Source organism: Canis lupus, chromosome 17 (assembly GCF_048164855.1).
Source record: "Canis lupus baileyi chromosome 17, mCanLup2.hap1, whole genome shotgun sequence".
In the NCBI taxonomy this organism is placed as follows: domain Eukaryota; kingdom Metazoa; phylum Chordata; class Mammalia; order Carnivora; family Canidae; genus Canis; species Canis lupus.
This window is the reverse complement of record NC_132854.1, coordinates 11167287-11182891: the sequence shown is the minus strand read 5'-3', so window position 1 is coordinate 11182891 and position 15605 is coordinate 11167287. Positions and strand designations below refer to the sequence as shown.

Genomic DNA, 15605 nt, shown 5'->3' with positions numbered 1-15605 from the left:
TCATTCAATTGTGCTAGGATTCAAAAATCATAAATCATACAGGTTTTAAGAGTATGATATTTGTTGTTGTTGTAGAATGGCCATAAGCACTTTAAAAGTACACACTTAGCTTTGCCATTTTTAGTGTGGACCTCTTACTGTCTTCCCTCCTATTATTTTCATGTTGGTTCTTCTCTGAGTGGCTACTCTCTCTTGTTCTTCATATAACTCTATTTCCCTCTCCCTCTTTTTCCCTAGAGCAGATATTTGATATATTAAACTATCATTTTTGATTGTTTGTTATATGTGCCTGGAAGAGACAGCAGGAAGTGGCCACTGAAGTTAATCCAGGATCTTCTCCATATGTTTCAGGCCAGGTCATTTTGCCCCTTTGGGATTACCCGTCTGCTTCCCATCTGTCCAGCTATCCTAGGCACTGTTCACAGGCAAGTGCCTGTTTTTATGACTGATTTAAATTTTTCTAGTATATATGTTTATCATCCCAAATTTATTTGCAGAGTAGGAAAGTGTTACTAATGGAATGGAATGACTGTGCTTAAAACTAAAACAGGTTACATAGGAAGGTATTCTTCATGTATACTTATTAGATTATGATGTTGAAAAGCTATTGGCCTTTGATTCTGAAACATAAATGAAAAATAGGGAAGATGATATTTTGATTCTGGAAGAAAGAGAGGTAGAAGATTTTTTAAGAACTGTCATTTCAGGGATCCCTGGGTGGCGCAGCGGTTTGGCACCTGCCTTTGGCCCAGGGCGTGATCCTGGAGGCCTGGGATCGAATCCCACATCAGGCTCCCGGTGCATGGAGCCTGCTTCTCCCTCTGCCTGTGTCTCTGCCTCTCTCTCTCTCTCTCTCTCTCTCTCTCTCTCTGTGACTATCATAAATAAAAAAAACAAAAAAACAAAAAAAAACCCTGTCATTTCAGGGCAGCCCGGGTGGCTCAGTGGTTTAGCGCCACCTTCGGCCCAGGGTGTGATCCTGGAGACCCGGGATTGAGTCCCATGTCAGGCTCCCTGCATGGAGCCTGCTTCTCCCTCTGCCTGTGTCTCTGCCTCTCTCTCTCTCTCTCTCTCTGTATTCTCATGAATAAATAAGTAAAAAATCTTAGAAAAAAAAAAAACTGTCAATTCAGTTGGCCTGTAATGAACATTTTGGACTCCTTTCTCTGCTGCCTTGCTGCAGTTAAACCTCTAGCCCCATCAAAGGAAATGATCAGATTTTTTTGTGCTCTGGAAAGTGACATCTCTTTAATAAAAATTTGATTAAACACAAGTAATATACCATTTATTATGTTTCTCTCTTTTCCATTAAATTTAGTCAAGTGTTTCTATACCTTTAAAAGTGGTGTAACCAGATCAGTGTGAATTTGCTCCTTGGTGAGTCACAGATAGAAACCACACCAGGTGGAGTTGTCACACAAAAGAAACTTTATTTGCAGCAAATAAGGATATTGTGGGGTGAGGGGAGCTTCCAAAGCTGTGACACTCTGGGCAAGGCTGAATGGGTTCCTATTATTTAGGATTAGGATGTATATTTAGATGGGGGCCTTGTTATAGTATGTAAAGGCAGGTATAAGGCCTCACATGTGATGTAAGGAAACATGCCTATATATACATTGTATATTATGTAAACGAGGCTTTTTTTCTCCTTTGGTAGAGATTTGAATATAAAGAGTAAAGATAACTGTCAATCATGCTATTGTCTATATATATAGGTGTGAGTTGGGTTAATTTCAGACTGGTCTGGGTGGTCTGCCATGTGGAACTCTTTGGGGCAGTTATTAGTGCTTTAGGGGTAGTTTCAGTTTCCATTGCAGGATATTATGCCTGTAGGGTCTTTTGTTTGAATTAAGAGAGAAATTGGAGAGAAGAATGTAAGGAAAAATTGGGGACAGAAGATGGTGAGTCCAAGCAGGTGAGCAGTAAAGATCATGTCTTGGGGTCCAGCTGACCCCAAGACATGGTGGTACTCTGATACTTGGACACTTGTATTGCCTTTGAGAATTCAGTCATTAAGTCATTCAGCAAATAATTGGTATAGGCTCTTGAAGAAATTGAAAAATGAGTAGTGTATTTACCTTGCCCTTAAGAAGCTTATATCACAAGAGAAATAAATATGTAAAGAACTAGCTACATCACAGGTCAAAATAAGGGCTAAGTGAAGATAAAAGCCAAGTGACCAGCACCAAGAAAAAAGTAACCAGTTTTGATTGAGGAACTCAAGGATGACTTCAAGGATGAGGTAGCATTTGTACCATTGTAGCACCTCTCCAAGGACTATTCAGGGGTGCTGCTTATCTCTGCCTAATTTTCCCTTGGGAAATTCCTAGAGGTAGGACTGTTGGTCTAAAATCTCTGGAAGAATTTCTTTATATTCCCTCCCTTACTCTTTAGAGGAGGGTGGCTTGCTCTCCTCCACCCTGGCAATAGCTTTGAGATTCTTCTTTATAGAGAATAGGATGCCCTCTATACCAGTGGACACCAGGCACGTTGGACAGAGGATTGGGTAAATGTGGACATACTGAATGTGGTGATGTCCTTCTGCCAACTGTTGTTCTCTTAGCTCCCAAGTACTGGCCTGGGAGACAGGCACTCTCAGTCACAATAGGAGAATATCCTTCTCTGAGAAACCTAACCGGCCATAGACAGATTACCTCTAGGTGCCACAACACATGAAGCCTACACATGAAGCAAAGCATCAGCAAAGCCACATCCCACAGACCGAGAACATGCCTGGCTCAGAATCAGGACATCTGTTAGCATCATTAATGATGACACTAGATTGGAAGGAAGGCACCAGATGACTGTTAAAAATAGATGATAGAACTAAAGCCACTTAAGAGAACACAGATCAGGCTTCTTAAAAACTGGGTCATGGACATGGGTGTGTTTATAGCAGAAAGTTTACAGAGGTGTATCACAGATCTTGTGGTGCTACTATGTGATTTGACCTCCACGTAGTAACCACCAACTTAATGAGTAAGGGTGAGAGAACGTAAATATTATTTGAGGGTTGGGGCTTTTGTTTAAAATTCCATCCCCCACATATACACCCCAATCTGTAAGAAGGTTAAAAAGGTGAGGACATATTGTGAGGAGGAAGTTTTTCTCTTTTATTTCATAAATATTTACTGAATCTATTAGGTTAAAGGTAGTTATTTAGGGTCTCAGGATACTGAAAACTATTCTAAAAAGACTAAGGGTTTTAAAATCAAGAGTTGTATCTTTTTCTAGCCTGTCTTCACTAGAGAGTGCAGTAGAGATTTCAAGCTTTAATCCTGGAGGTTTCAAAAAATGGGTTTGAGAAACTCTTAGAATTCCTCCCAGGCTAGGGTTCTAACTTTTAAGTGGAAATGACTTGCTGCTACTGAAGACATCTGCCCTAGAGTGTGTGAGGCTGTGTCTGTCCTGTGTGCCAAGCTGGAGGTTCTCAGTTTGTGCTGCCTCACTATTCAGGTTTCACAGACTTCTAGGATCATGCTTATGAGTCTTCTCAGTCAGGGTTGGCAGAGGTGAAAACCAAGTGTCAAGATCGCAGTGCTCTCTTAGTTTACCTTCACACTTGACAAAGGGATAAAAAGAATCTAGAAGTACTTGAATATACTTTATCTATATCCAAAAGTTCTAGGTGCTTAGGATTCCTTGGTAAGCAGAAAGACCTGCTGCCCTTGGGGGGTTTTTGTTGTTAGCAGGCAGCAGGTGTTCTCAACCCCCCTCAGAGCAACTTTACAGGTTTTTCCTGCTCACAAAGCTCAGTGCAGTGCACTAGCCCTTGCTTGTTCATGGAGAGCTGGGAATTGAATGCAGGCATGTCTCCATTCAACACCAAACTAGCACACCACTCCCAGTCCCAGCTGCTTCCCTCCTGCCTGGACTCGGAACAGCCTTCTCACTGACCTCCTTCCAGCCACCATTGCACTTAGCAGTTCATCTTCACTCAGCAGCTGGAGTTCACTTTTAGAACCAAATCACATCTTCCCTCTTACATCGAAAGCCCTCAGGGAATGAATGGCTATACGAATTGTAATATATCCATGCTATAGAATACTTCTTAATGCTAAAATGTTAGAAACTGTCAGTTCATTCAAAAACATGGATGAATCTAAAAAATATTATCTACAAAAGAAGCCAGACACGAAAGAGTACTTACTATCTGGTTCCATTTATATGAAACTAGAAAAGGATTTAGTTGCTTGTGGCTAGGGAGGGAAAGCTGATGTAGAGGTCTTGATTGGAAAGAGATGCAAGCAAGCATTTTGGAGTAGTGGAAAATTCTAAATAGATGGTTGTGGTGTTTATATGGGTGTACACATTTATCAAACTCTTGAATTACACATTTAAAATGGACGTATTTTGTATGCAGATGGTGCCTTACAAATGGCACCTCAAGGTTAAATGGTACCCCTAATCTTGTTAATAATATCCATTGCAATTAGAATAAAATAAAAAGTGATGGCTTACAAAAAAAAATAGTAGAAAAATAGTTGTTATAAGTTCAGTTGCCTTTTCTTATTAAAACACTCTAAAATACAAAATTAAACTAAGTTTGATTGGGGATGCCTGGGTGGCTTAGTGGTTGAGCGTCTGCCTTTGGCTCAGAGTGTGATCTCAGGGTCCGCAATCGAGTCCCGCATTGGGCTCCTGGTGGGGAGCCTACTTCTCCCTCTGCCTATGTCTCTGCCTCTCTCTGTGTTCTCTTCTAAATAAATAAATAAATAAAAATCTTTTTAAAAAGCTAAGTTTGATTAAAAGCCTACGTAATGAAAAAAATAAAAAATAAAAGCCTACGTAATGAAAACTAATAACATAATTTTAAATGAAATGCTAAACAAAAATTTCACTTAAAATCAGGAACCAATGAATTCTATAAAATGACCTTTATTATAAATCATTATTTTAGAAGATCAAAAAGCCACCTGCCGGCCCCCCCCAAAAAAAGCTGGTTTAAATATTTTAAAAAGGGGAGAAAAATTTTTCTTTTTCTATATGTAATTATGTTCCTAGAAAACCCAGAAAATATTACTAAAAATTTCTAGACTTAATAAAAACACATTTGGCAAGGTAGCTGACTGCAACAAGATAAGCATTCAAAGTTAGTGTCTCTTCTTTTTGTCAGTGAGAGCCAGCTTAAAATGAAAATGGAAAAAAAGCCAATCCTGCTCATATTAACTGGAGTATCTTGCAAAATAGTGGAGAGAAATTTAATAGGGAAGACATAAAACCTATATGATTCTATAAACTGTAAAATCTTGTTGAGGAAAAAGAAATAAGATGTGAACATATGGAAAAACATGTCAGTTATTGTTTGGGGACTTAATGTTATAGGAGTGCCAATCCTTCCCCAAATGATACACAGGTTTTGTCATCTTAGATTCACAAAGGTCCACTACATTAAGTGATTAAAAAGTTCGTACATTTCTGTAAATAGCCAAGAAAATTATGAAAAATGAACGAAAAATAGACCTGTGCATTAAAATGTATTGCCGAGCCCCTCTAACTAAACAATGTGATATAAATGATAGGAATGGAAGTACTTGAAAACAGAAAATAGAAAAAAATGAATAAATATATCAGTGTAATGGAATAGGGAGCTCATAAACAGAAATTAATATATGTGGGAATTTTTCCTCTTACTATTTATGAAATGTTAGACCCTTAAATTATGCCAAATAGAAAAACGAATCCCAGGTAAAATTTAATTGTAAAACATAAAACACAAAAATAATTAGAATGAAATTGAGGAGTCTAGTCACTACCTAGAGATTGAAGTGATTTTTTTTATTTAAAAAAAATGATTTTATGTATGTATTTATGAGAATGAGTGTGGGGGTGGTGGGGCAGAAGGAGAAGGAGAAGCAGACTTCTCACAGAGTAGGGAGCACAATGTAGGGCTTGATTCCAGAACCCTGAGATCATGACCTGAGCCGAAGGCAGACACTCAACCACTGAGCTATCCAGGTATCCCTCTTTTTAAACTATTATTGATTGGTCAGTGTCCATTAAATGGCTAGAATATAGTGGGGGTTTTTTTGTTTGTTTGGTTTTTAGATTTTGTATGTCAGTAGTCAGTTACTTGTTGAAATTTTGCATTTGGGCTTTTTGTAATTTTAAAAAATTACTCTGTCTATATTATACTTTGGAAACTACAAAAATAGCATATATAAATATTTTTTGAAATTAAAATAAGTTTTTTATATATTAATACTATTGTATAATATACTATATTAGTCTATATTAGACTATAAGTATAGTCTAATAATATCTTGTATTGAGTCATAGTATGATTATATAACCTCTAGTCACAGACTACCTCAACATGGTTGTGATATTAGGCAAAGCCATTTACATTTTAATGTCTATTATTTCACAATTTGTAAACATTACCATTGTTAGTAAAGAACTAAAAAAACTTCCATTTTTATGTGCATGCAAAAGAAAGTGATTATGATGAAGATCATAATGTCTTATTAGAGATGGTATGATGGTGTGGAGAACATTGAAGGAACTGTAGGTAGTTAGCTTGGAGAATTGGGAGACTCATTATTAACGAATAATGCAGCTGTCATTAGTTTGACCTAATGTCATTTTAGTTTGACCCAGTTGAGCCCTAGATGCTGATCTGTGTGTATTTGTTGACCGTGTCTAACACAAAAGGGATCACTTTTGTAGTTGGTAGGGCGTACCATATATTGATCCCTCTGATGAAAGAGTCAGATAATGAACTAATCCTCATGTCAAACCCAAGATTCAATCAGTGTCCCTTTCTGCATTTGACCAGCTTTCAGGTCCAAGTGATAGGATGGATTTGAGTCTAATCTAGTTAGAAAAATATTTGGAACATGTATTATCAGACATCAGGACCAGCTGGGCCAGAGATTTCAGCAAGGGAGAAACCAGGGGGCATAGTAATAAACATTCGGAAGGAATGCAAAGTCAGGGCCAGGGCAGACATGTCATGGGCATCAGGTCCTAAGAGGACAATAGGAATCAAGGCCCCTTCGATCTGTGATCAGTAGTAACCTTAGGTTAAAGCCATTATCATGAGAATAGTCACGGTGGAATCTCTTCTACACTTCCAGTTTAGACCTGAATACCTTCTTTTCAGGGTGGCTAGATACCCCAAAAATGGTCAAGATAAACCCTTTTTTGAGTTGTAGCGTATCTAACTGCAGTGTTATCCTTCAAGATTGTTAATGTACAAGTGTAAGAAAGAATAGAATTAGAATTATTTAATGTTACTCTAGTTTGGAAGAGTTGGGTGGAAGTCACAAGCAGTCTAACTCAGTATGAGAAGTTAACAATCTAATGATTTAGAAATCTTTGAAAGGATTTGTCAGTTTCCAAGTGTTGAAGTTTTATAGATCCTAGATAACCATCTGTCAATCAGTGCCGTAGAAGAGATATTTGCACTGCATGGAAGTTGAAGAAGATCATCTCTGCACCACTTATTTGTGAAAATTGCCAGAGAGACTTAAACAGGTTCTAGAAACAGATATAAATTGTAGAAGTAGATGAGTCTTCTGCAGTCAGATGGAAATTTACTGGGAATTAGTCATTGGTAAAATTTGTAAATCTTTTCAGTATCAATAAAAGGATTAAAATTGCTATGGTGCCTGAGTGGTTCAGTGGCTTAAGCGTCCAACTCTTGATTTTGGCTCAGGTTGTGATCCCCAGGTTGTGAGATTGAGGCTCACATTGGGCCCCATGCTCAGCGCAGAGTCTTTTTTGGGATTCTCTCCCTCTCCCTCTGCCTCTTTCCCCTGCCAATCCTGCTTGCTTGCTTGCTCCTTCTCTCTCAAATAAAATCTTTAAAAAAGAAAATTGATATGCATTATGTCTATTTCTCTGTGAGATGTGATAAATGGTGGTGACTCTTATTTGGGAACTTCCTTCCTCACTATTAGTACAGCTAGCAGTTTATTAGATCAAATGAAACACTGATTCTGTGTCTTACAGTTGAAAGGATTCTCATAATGCATTGTCTTTTTCTCTGCTGCTGACATATGATGTGTAAATGTGTCCAGAGAAATGACTGAACCACTGTAAGAAATCTATTCTGCATCATGATTTAGTGTACACACAAAAAAGATTTGGTGTTCAAAATGTTCACACAATTTGTCTTTCTGATCATGACCTACTAAAAGGGTTTCATGGACTATGTAAGTGGTTTTTATTACACAGTTTGATAAATGTCTCTAAAATAGTTCTATTCAAAGTGAGCTCTGTAGACATGCAGCATCAGTACCACTCTGAAGCTTGTTAGAAATACAAGTTCTTGGGCTGCACCCCAGACATATGACCGGTCTGTTTCTTCAGGTAGAGCACAGGGTTCTCTGCTTTAATGCAGGTGATCTGATGCACAGTAAAGTTTGAGATCATTTTACTGGTCCTCTTTGTGCTCCAAAGAGCTTTTGTGTTATATCCACAGATAGTTGCCATTCTATAAATTAAAACTTATGAGCTTTAAAAATATTTATTACTTCATTTTTAAAGTACCAAAAATAGATCCATTATATGTTGACATCAGAGCAGTGATGTCATCATACATAGATCTTTTGAATCAGTATATACCTGAAAAAAATGAGGGGAAAACAAATAAATCTTAGTATTATTAGGAAAGGAGGTTTTGCTCTTTTTTTTTTTTTTTTTTTAAAAGAGAGAGCATGTGCATGCAAGCTGGAGGGATAGGGAGTTGGAGGGGCGGAGGGAAAGGGAGAGAGAGAGAATCTTAAGCAGGCTCCATGCCCAGTGCAGAGCTCAGTATGGGGCTTGATTATGAAAGTAGTTTTGACCGGGCAGGCCCCAAAAGTTCTTGGAGACTCCCCATAGTCCCCAGGCCACACTGAGAATTGCTTGTGTAGACTGTATATTTTGAGAAGATAGACTAAATTTTTGTAATCCTCATATAGAGTAACCATGGAATCATATGAGATGTTTTTATCACTAAAGTGTTGGGGAAATCAGGAACTTCTCAGAGCCTCTAGTAGAGGTTTAATCAGGCTATTGAGAGATCTATTCTGAATTTCCAGAGCTAGTTGATAGATTTCACTTGGATTTTTTGGTCTTATTTGAGCAATCTTGCTCCCACCCCTCTCCCCACTGCATGCCCCAGTGCCTGGTATAGCTCTGTAATAAAGGTTTGATAAAATACGATTTGCCTGACTAAATAGTTCTAAAAGATTGAAGTGCTAGATGTTAATATGATGTATATGATTGATTGATTGATTGATCAATTGATTGATTTCCCTTAGGACACAAGTTAACAGAGAATGAGAGAAACCAGTTATTGGCAATAGCATCATCATTGTTTGTGGCATTCCAATTAAGAGCACAACATTTTCAAGAACATGAAAATTCAAGGTATGTTAGATCATCTAAAACAGTATAAATGAGAGAAAAATACTAATAATCGAGTCAGCATAGGAAATAACTAATAAAAGATGTGACTGATCTTAGTTTTAAATCTTGTGTTTGAAGAAGTATAATACAATTGCACTGTTTAAAAATGGTATTGTTTCTATTTTGTTCAAATGATTTTTTTAAATTCAAACACAAAGGATCTTGGCCTCTCTAATTTGGACATTATTAGAGGTAAGAAGATACTCTGAAACCTTATGGAGTATTTGTTTAAGTAATTTTTATTTATTGTTTCTGTTTTATAGCTTTGTTAATTTCCAGCAAAGTTTTAAAAAGTGTTACAGTACAAAAAATTAGGATTGAATCTGAGCAGTAAAAATATACATATATATATATAAAATATACATAATATATATATGAAACTCATGAGATTCCAGAAGGAACTAACACCAGGTTGAGTTAGTTACTTGTGAGCCCTAAGTATACTTTTGAGCTTCCTAGTAACACAAGTGAAAGACAAAATATGCTTTATACCAGGGCAAACCAAAGCAAAATCATCATGACATTAATGCCTCTACATGACGGGATAACTTCTTATGAATGTCTGTGTCCTTGCTAGTGTAATCCTCCTTTAGAAAGTAGAGTCTATTATGTACTAGAATGATGTTGTTGATAAAATTGTGTCACTTCAACTTCGTTTCCATTCTTTTTGCTTTTCCACAAGAGGAAGAACAAAGATAAAAACAAAAAGATGGCAGGTGACTAAACACAGATCAGAAACTCAGATTACCCCTGAAGAATTAGGTAGAGTAAAAGTAAATTGGGTTTGGGCTATATCTTAATGGCTAACTGATTTTAGTCAGGAAATCTTAGTCACTGGTACTCTTCATTTGTTCTCATTCTCAAGAGAACATACAGGAACCTTAATGTATGATTTTTTTCCCATTTTTTTATTAAAGTATAGTTGACACACAATTTTACATTAGTTTCTGATGTACAACATAGTAATTTGACAGCTCTTTTGCTCACCATAAGCATAGTTAACATCTGCCATCATATAACACTATTACAGTACCAATGACTATAATTTATATGCTGTATAATTCATATGGACTTATCTATTCCAGACTGGAAGCCTATACCTCCTCCTCCCCTTCATCCATTTTGCCTATCCACACTACCCACCCCGTCAGCACCTTCCCTGTGGCAACTGTCTGCTCTCTACGTTTATGGGTTTGTTTCTGCTTTGTTTTGGTTTTTAGATCCATATATAAGTGAAATCATATGACAATGGATTTGTCTTTCTCAGATTTATTTTACTTAGCATAATCCCTAATAGGTCCATCCATGTTCTTGCAGATGGCAAGATCTCATTCTTTTTTATGGCTGAGTAATATTCTCTTTCCCCCTCTCCATATGTATATAATGAAGAAAATGGCCGTTGTAAATAATGATTCCATAAATACAGGGATTCATACATCTTTTTGAATTAGTGTGTTCATTTCCCTTGGGTAAATACCGATTAGTGGAATAACGTATGGTCTTTTTTTAAGTTATGATTTGATGTCCAGGGAGAGATGACAGGTTATTGAATACCAGTAAATTACTGAGTGACTGGAAGGAGGAGAAAAATGGGCAATAGAGCCATGAATCTGGTTGACTTTTTTCCCCCAAAGTTCTGCTAACCAGTGTGGTAGCCGCTGGCCATGTGTACCTACTTGAATTAAAATTAGATTAAAATTTCAGTTTCTCAGTCATGTTGCAGTGCCACTTTAAGTACTCACTGGCCATATTCTCCATGGTACTGTGGTAAGTGGTTACTGAATTCAGCAGTAGAAAAGAACCTTCCATCATTATAGTTCGTTTCCATCAAGCTCTGTTGGTACAGGGATGTTTTGGAGGTATCTGTGTGTCTAGCTTTTGTTTTATTTATTTATTTTTTTAAATAGATATCTCATAGGTTTTTTTTTTTTTTTAAGATTTTATTTATTCATGAGAGAATAACACACACACCCACACACGAGAATAGAGAGGGAGAGAGAGAAAGAGAGAGAGAGAGAGAGAGGCAGAGACAGAAGTAGGCTCCATGCAGGGAGCCTGACATGGGACTCGATCCCGGGTCTCCAGGATCAAAGACTGGACTGAAGGCGGCGCTAGACCACTGGGGCTGTCCCTAGCTTTCGTTTTAAAACCGGAATCATACCTTGTACTATTTTTTATTTTTTTTATAAATAGAGTATTCATATCCCGATTACGTTAAGATGTTATTTAGACCTTGATCATTTCTGAAGTCCTGAGGATAGCTAATGATGAATTGGTTTGATCTTTTTTTTTTTTTTAAAGATTTTATTTATTTATTCATGATAGTCACAGAGAGAGAGAGAGAGAGAGAGAGAGAGGCAGAGACACAGGCAGAGGGAGAAGCAGGCTCCATGCAGGGAGCCCGACGTGGGATTCGATCCCGAGTCTCCAGGATCGCGCCCTGGGCCAAAGGCAGGCGCCAAACCGCTGCGCCACCCAGGGATCCCTGGTTTGATCTTTAAGAAATGTATTCAAGTTGTTTTCAGAGAGTGCTGACTTGCCATTGGTAAGAATCTGGAAAAAGGTTTGAAAAGGAAAAGAATAGGGGCCTTGGGTGGCTCAGTCGGTTAAGCCCTTGCCTTTGGCTCAAGTTGTGATCCCAGGGTCCTGGGATGGAGCCCCACATCCAGATTCCTGCTAGGTGAGGAACCTGCTTCTCCCTTTCCCTCTGCCCCCACTTGTGCTTGCCCTGTCTCTCTACTGTTCTCTGTCTCTCAAATAAATAAATAAATAAATATTTTTAAAAGGAAAAGAATAAAAATTATCTGTAATCCTACAAACTCTTCAGTAAACACTTTTTTTCACATTTTGTTGTATTCCCTTCTAAGTGTGTGTGTGTGTGTGTGTGTGTGTGTGTGTGTACACACCTTACATAGAGGTAGAGGTCCGCGATTCATCAGGTTCATCAGTCTTCTATCATTCAACGCTCATCACATCACGTGCCCTCCTTAGTGCCCATAACCCAGTTACCCCACCCCCCATCTACTCCCTCCAGCAACCCTCATTTTGTTTCCTCCAGTTAAGAGTCTCTTATGGTTTGTCTCCCTCTCTGATTTCATCTTGTTTTATTTTTTCCTCTATTGAACTTATTAAAGAAGTTCTATGAATGACAAGTTCAGGAAAAGTTATTCAGCATCATCAGTCACTAGGGAAATGCAAATTAAAATCACAATGCTACACTAATACACACCAATAAAATGTACATTAGGTGGTAAGTGGATAAATAACTGTGATTTATCCATATAATGGAATACTATTTAGCAGTAAAATAGGAAGAAGTACTGATACATGCATCACCATAAAAAATCTAAAATATAAGTCACGCTAAGAGAGAGAAACCAGTTCAAGAAGACTATGTAATCTATAATTTTATTTGAAGTTTCTAGTAAAGGCAAAAGTATAAAGACAGGAAGAAGATCATTGGTTCCCTAGGTTGATGTTGATGTCACAGAATTACATCTTTATACATTCTGTGCCCCAAACCATAAACCAGTAATTACTTTTAATGTATTAGTTTCTTAAGCTATATAGAAAACAAAATGTGGAGTTTGAAACCAAAGTTAAAATAATACTAGCTTTTATAATTGCTTGTGTGTTTACCTTTACTGAAGAACTTATTTATTCATGTGACTTCCTGGGTACTGTCTAGTGTCCTTTCATTTCAACCTTGCAAGACTATTTATTGCCTTTACCATTTATCGTACGGCAGGTCTAGTGGTCACAGACTGCCTCAGCTTTTGTTTCCCTGGTAATGTCTTAATTTCCAGTTTTTTTGTCTTGATCCAGTTTTGTTGGTTTTAGGATTCTTGGTTAACAGTTTATTTTTGGTTTCTTTTTTTTTCCTTTTAGCACTTTGAATATATCAGCCTCTGGCCCCCACAGTTTCTGATGAAAATCTAGCTATCTATTGAGAATCCCTTCTATGTGATGATTAGCTTCTCTCTTGCTACTTTCAAGATTTTCTCTTTATCTTTGGCTTTTGAAAATTTGATTATAATATGTCTTGGTGTGAGTCTATGAGTTCATCTGACTTGGAGTCCATTGAGCTTCTTGAATTTTTGTTTTAAGATTTATTTATTTATATGAAAGAGACAGAGAGAGAGAATGAACATGAGTGGGAGTGGCAGAGGGAGAGAGAATATGAAGCCGACTGTGCTGAGCGCAGAGCCTGACACAGGGCTTGATCTCAAGACCCTGACATGACCTGAGCTGAAACCAAGAGTTGGCCACTTAACTACTGCACCACCCAGGTGTCTCAAGCTTCTAAAATGTTTATATTCATACCTGTCACCAAATTTGGGAAGTTTTCAGCCATTATTCATATATTTTCTCTACCCTCTCCTCTCTCTACTTCTGGGACTTCCATGACATGTACATTAGTCATCTCGATGGTATCACAAAGGACCCTTAGGTTCTGTTCATATTTCTTCAATCTTCCTCTTCTTTATACTTGAGAATTTCTCTTGTCTTCAAATTGGCTGATTCTTCTGCGTGCTCAAATCTGCTTTTCAATCCTGAGTTTTTCATGTCAATTGTTATGCTGTTCAGCTCTCGAATTTTTCAATTTCCTTGTGGGTTTTTAATCTCTTTATTAATATTTTCATTTGTTTACATATTGTTTTCTTGACTATCTCCACATCTTCCTTTAGTTTTTTTTAGCATCTTTAAGAGAGTTGTTTTAATGTCTTTGTCTACCATATCTGCCTTTAGGTCTTTTTCATGGTCATATTCTGCTAATTTTTATTCTTTGAGAAGGCCATGCTTTTCTCTTTTTGTCTATGATTTGTGATTTTTTGTTGTTGAACACTGGACATTTGAATCTAATAATGTAATAATTTTGGAAATCAGATTATCCTCCTTCCCTAAAGTTTACTCTTATGATGTTGTTGTTATTTCTGTTTATTTGTTGAGGGCTGTCTCTGTGTCAAGAATCAGCCTGAGATGTATATCTAAGGTCTTCTCAGGTATTTTCTGAGCATTCTTCTGCACATGTGTGGTCGCTAATTTTCCTCATAAATGTGGTCATTTTTGAATGTAATAGTCTTTAGTGTCTGGCTCTTGAAAGTGAAAAAAGCAACAAATGGAGGAAAAAGGAGGTACTGACCCTTTAAGTCCCCTGGAACTCACTTTAGCCAGAGAAGAAGGGCTCACATTGGGAGGAGGTGCAGTAACAATGTCTACCCACCTTTTTTTCTGGACCTCTGTGATCAGAAGAGCAATCAGTTATCATAGCACAGATCCCCAGTATTTGGAGGGACACTGTCCTTCTTTTGCCCACCCTGGCTTCCACAAACTGTGTGTAAGCTGCTCCAGGAACACTTGCACAGTTTCCTGCTGCTGACTGGGGATGGGGGGATGAATAGCTGCTACCGGAGTCAGTCCTGAAGTTGATGAAAATTGATTGCAGTTTGTCATCCAACTTTTCCCCTGAAATTTGTGAGCCTTTTACTGGAGTGGAGTTCTAAACTAGTTATCAGAGATATCCTGCCAATGTAATTGTCATCTAGGTGGTGAGACAGATTCCTGGAACTTCATAGTCTACCATCATCCCAGAATCATCCTCCTCTATACATTACTGTTGAATTCATTACCCCCTTTCTTTTTAAATTTTAAAAAGATTTATTTATTTATTTATCCTAGAGAGGACACATGAGCAGGAGGGGCAGAGGGTGAGGGAGAAGGAGAGGAAGAGGAGAGTGAATCTCAAGCAGACTCTTCACTGAGTGCAGAGCCCGTCTTGGAACTTGATGTGGGGCTTAATCTCATGACCTTGACATCACAACCTGAGCTGAAACTAAGAGTCCCATGCTTAACTGACTGTGCCACCCAGGTGGCCCTAATTACCCTTTAAAAGTTGGAAAAAATTATTTAATGAAATATATAGGCCAGAAGTTCAGTTATATAGATAATTGTGCATGTCTTACCTATATAACAATGATATGAATTTGGTGAGTTTATTTTCTCTGAAACTTATTTATGTGTAAGCCAGCTTATTGTGAAATAGGTACTACCCATGACAACAGAGATCTGTGATATCAAGCAAAATATATTGATTTATTTGACAGAGTATGATCTTGCTTAGGCAAAGTGAACCTGAGTTATTTTTGCTTGTTTGCTTGAAAGGGTCTCTGACATCAAAGCTGATGGTAGGTGATTGAATCTTTACA

The 15605-nt window shown here is 37.6% G+C and overlaps 1 protein-coding gene across 9 annotated transcripts in view; it reads left to right on the top strand.

Moving 5' to 3' along the window:
* Positions 1-15605, top strand: part of PCCA (propionyl-CoA carboxylase subunit alpha) — a 462660-nt gene that overhangs the window by 273993 nt on the left and 173062 nt on the right. For 8 of the 9 annotated variants that reach the window (XM_072782480.1, XM_072782479.1, XM_072782481.1 and 5 more), the window contains one exon: positions 9252-9360. In XM_072782480.1, coding sequence (XP_072638581.1) covers positions 9252-9360 — 109 coding nt within the window. Of the gene's footprint in view, positions 1-9251; positions 9361-10484; positions 10591-15605 lie in introns of all 9 variants that reach the window. The other variant, XM_072782482.1, reaches the window with a different exon arrangement.